Source organism: Octodon degus, unplaced genomic scaffold (genome assembly GCF_000260255.1).
Source record: "Octodon degus isolate 3935 unplaced genomic scaffold, OctDeg1.0 scaffold00004, whole genome shotgun sequence".
In the NCBI taxonomy this organism is placed as follows: Eukaryota; Metazoa; Chordata; class Mammalia; order Rodentia; family Octodontidae; genus Octodon; species Octodon degus.
This window is the reverse complement of record NW_004524580.1, coordinates 21,939,939-21,943,877: the sequence shown is the minus strand read 5'-3', so window position 1 is coordinate 21,943,877 and position 3,939 is coordinate 21,939,939. Positions and strand designations below refer to the sequence as shown.

Here is a 3,939-nt window from a genome sequence, read left to right as displayed (position 1 = left end):
CTCTCTCTCTCTCTCTCTCTCTCTCTCTCTCTCTCTCTCTCTCTGCTTTTGCTCTCCTCCACCCCCATGAAGTGTTTCCCTCTGCCATGAGCCACCCTTCCTTGGAGCCAGCCGATTATGGACTGAAACCTCTGCAAACTAAGCTAAGTAAACTTATCCTCCTTTAACTTTGGGTGTTGGGTATTTTGTCACAGCAATGAGAAAAGTAACATAGAGAGCAATCTTTTTCAAATAGGTGGCAGATGAAGAGATGGAAGGGATTGAAAAGAGAACTGAGATGTGTTATGTATATGTACCAACTCCCCACAAGGAATGTCATCATTGCGTAATGTGAACACACACTAATAAAAAATTTATAAGATTTGGTTTCTAAAAAATAAAATAAAATAAATATTTGGTTTCCTAAAGAAAACTGTAAGTGCTGTGTACCTTTGTTTTTTTGAGACATTATCTTGCTATTAGTTCAGGCTGGCCTTGAACTCATGGCAATCCTCCTGCCTCAGCCTACTGAGTGCTGGGATTACAGTGTGTATCACCACCCCCAGCAGCTAAGTATATTTTATAGGTGAAGAAAATGAGAGGTAAGCAAATGTATATTTGCAAACTCAGGTCAAGGCCTCAGAGCCTCACTCTTGCCCTGTCAACCGTTGTGACAGACAATAGTCAACAAAGACCAATAGCAACTCCTGCTCATACTTTTCATTTGTTTAAAATCTTTTGTTCTTAAATACTAGAATATATCAAAATAACCTATATTTAAATGTAGACACTCAGTTCTCAGCGCAGAGCTCAATAATTCAAATCTCTGCAGGAAGGCCTTCTGAAGATGGTTTTGTTTTTTAAGCCATTCTTCGGGTGATTCTAGAGTAAGTGGCTGGCAAGCAGCCTCTGACAGAAGTTGTATAGGCAGCAGTTTGTTTTCCAAAGTTAGCCACAACCAAATCTTGCATTCCCAGTACTGCAAAACAAACAGGCAAACAAACAAACAACACACATACATAAAGCTTGGGATAATAAGCAATCTGTTGTGTGGAGATGGTGCTAACTGATCACTTGGATCATCGCATTTATTATAAAGTAGAAGAGGTAGACTATATTGTTCCTAATACCTTTTGAAGAAAATGCTGAGGCCAAGAGGGCATAATAAGAATTCAAATAATACTCATCATATTCATTCTTTTTTTTTTTTTTTTTTTTTTTTGGCGGAACTGGGGACTGAACTCAGGCCCTTGGGCTTGCCAGGGAAGTGCTTATTCCATTGAACCATCTCCCTGGCTCTTCATCATATTCATTCTGGGAGTTTCGAAATCTTGCCACTCCTTTTTCAGAGGTAGATTCCATGTTTTCTGCTCTTGAACCTGGGTGGGCTTTTCTGGCTGGTTGAGCAATAACAGATTATGGGGATTGCGGCGCTAATGTGGCTTCCAAATTAGGTTAAAAGTTATTCAGCTTCTACTTCTGCTTGCTGCATCTCTGACTTTGGAAGCCACCGTGCAGTGCAGAAGGCCATGTGATAGGTTTTAACGGTGTCGCAGCAGAGAAACACGCAGAAGGAAAGGGGAAAGGGGCTTTATTATAAAGGAAAAGGGACTTCATTATCTTAGAGGACATGAGATTTGGGAAGATAAGGAATTCTCTGGATTGGAACAAAAGGAGGCTGAGGCTTTTATGGCCTTTGCCAGGGGTGGGGCTTGAGGGGGAAGTTTAGATAGACCTGAGGAGCTGATTGGGGCCTTCCCTGAGGTGGAGAGAAAGGTGAAAGGAAACTGCATCCTGGGCTGAGTTGGAGAAGAGGGGAGGTGGTCTCTGGGAAGATGAGCTGTTGTTTTAAGGGCTTCAGCCATATTAGATGACCACCATAATAATTCAGCAATTCTTACTAGGGCCAGAACCTATCACCATGGTGTCCCACAAGAACCACATGGAGGGAGAGAAGCCAATACAGACTTGCCCCCTACAAGGAGGTGTCTTGGGTGGGGTCTTCCTGCCCCTCCAAGCTGCCCACCGCACTCCTAATCCTACAGCTGCTTTCTTCCTGCCAGGGCAACCTCACACGTGCCCTTTCCAAAATCTTTTCACTGTGTCACTGACCCCCTTTTATTCCCTGAACAACCCATTTCAGACTTCGGGTTGTTTGAATTCTCATTATGCCCTCTTGGCCTCAGCATTTTCTTCAAATGGTATTGGGAAAAATATAGTCTACCTCTTCTACTTTATAATAAATGAGATGATCCATACGATCAGTTGGCATCATCTCCACACAACAGAATGCTCATTATCCCAAGTTTTATGTGTGTATGTTGTTTGTTTGCTTGTTTTTGCAGTACAGGGGATTGAGCTCAGGACCTTGCACTGGCCAGGCAGGTCATTGACCTATCTTCCCTGCCCATAGCCCTTATTATCTTTATTGGGTTTCTTTATCCATCTTTTTTTGTTTTCCTTTTTTAATTCACAACACTTCAGAGGCCATCTCCTGTGTCTGATATGCTTTTCCCTACCTGATCCACTAGACTTCTATTTTTAGGATTCTACTCTTTTAAAACACCATTCCTAAATTCTACAGTTACGCAGTTAATCCGTTTCTGTGCTCAAATAGCACCTTAGAGGAGTCTGTTACAGCCCTTAACACATTGAATTGTGAGGACTTGTCTAGCTCCTGCTGCACCCTGGACCCTGGAAGGCAAGGCCAGCCTTTCTTTGGAGTTTTTCTTCCTAACTTAGTAGTACCTGGCACTACTCCACGGATTTACCACCTAGTGTCTCAGGTGGTGATGTGGAACACCGTGGTGAAGCGGAGGCCCTTGCTTGGCAAATCTGCCTAGAAACCAAACAGCTCTGCCTTTTTCTGCTACAACCTAGCCAGAAGTTACCTCTCTAAGGTCTGTTTCAAAATGGAGCTAACTCCTCCTTAAGACTGCCATGAAGACAAATAAACTGCCTTAAAAGGAAAATGCCTAGCAAGGGATCAATCATCAAGGCAGAACGCGTTCACAGCAATCCTACTTCCGCCCCGCCCCCATTGATCCTTTGGGGGATTCTAGAGGTAACCCCTTCTTCAGGAGTACTCAGTGTTTCTCAGCTCATCCAGCTAGCAATTCTTCATCTCAACTGCGAGCTGCAGGCATTGAGAAACAATTACTCTTTGCGTCCCCAAATCGCTCCATTCCCCACCCCCAGGCCTAGGGATGTAGCAAAGAGGCCCGATTTATGCAAATGAAAGGGCTTCTTTGACTGCCGACACCCACAGTCAGAGGTCTGACTAGCGAGTTTCGGTCTGCAAGCGTGCACGTCCGCAGCGGCTGCGGCAGCCCCACAGCGGCCGGGGCAGAGCAGACGTGCCGGAGAGCAGGGAAGCGCATGAATGGCCTACGTCAGGGGCGGGGCCTCTGAGACCCCGCCCACAGCAAGGCGTGTCCTGCGTGCGAGGCGCTGGCGGGCGCGGACCGCCTTGCTACCCGGCTCCTGCGCCGGCTCGGCCACGGCGCGGAGCTCCTCCCGCCTCCCCTAAGTCCCCGCCCCTCTGGGCGCATCACTTCCGCCACCCCCGGCCGGGGTTGGGGCGGGAGCAGGGGGAGGGGGCCAGGTTGGTGCGAAGCCCGCCCGCGCCGGAGCAGGGACTACATTTCCCGAGGGGCCTCGGCGGCGGCGGGCGCGGCGACGTCCCCCGGAAGTGGAGCCCGGGACTTCCACTCGTGCGTGAGGCGAGCGGAGCCGGAGACGCGACCAGAGGCCGAACTCGGGATCTGACAAGATGGCCGGGCTGCCCCGCAGGATCATCAAGGTAACCGCCCCGGCCGGCCTGCGGCTCCTCACTCTGCACCCGGCCATCGGCGGGGCGGGCCGCGCGGCCCCGGCTTCCTGCTCCCTGAGCTGAGCGGCCGAGGCGGCGCGGAGAGGGTCTGGCCGCCGCGGCGAGGGACGTCGAGCGCTGAGGAGGGG

The 3,939-nt window shown here is 49.0% G+C and overlaps 1 protein-coding gene across 1 annotated transcript in view; it reads right to left on the bottom strand.

The window, feature by feature from the left end:
• Mrpl42 (mitochondrial ribosomal protein L42) overlaps positions 1 to 3,359 on the bottom strand; it is a 54,556-nt gene extending 51,197 nt beyond the window's left edge. Inside the window, exon 1 of the mRNA XM_023718013.1 lies at positions 3,246 to 3,359. Within this exon, the coding sequence (XP_023573781.1) occupies positions 3,246 to 3,359 (114 nt within the window). The remainder of the gene's footprint in view (positions 1 to 3,245) is intronic.
• Positions 3,360 to 3,939: the final 580 nt, after the last annotated feature.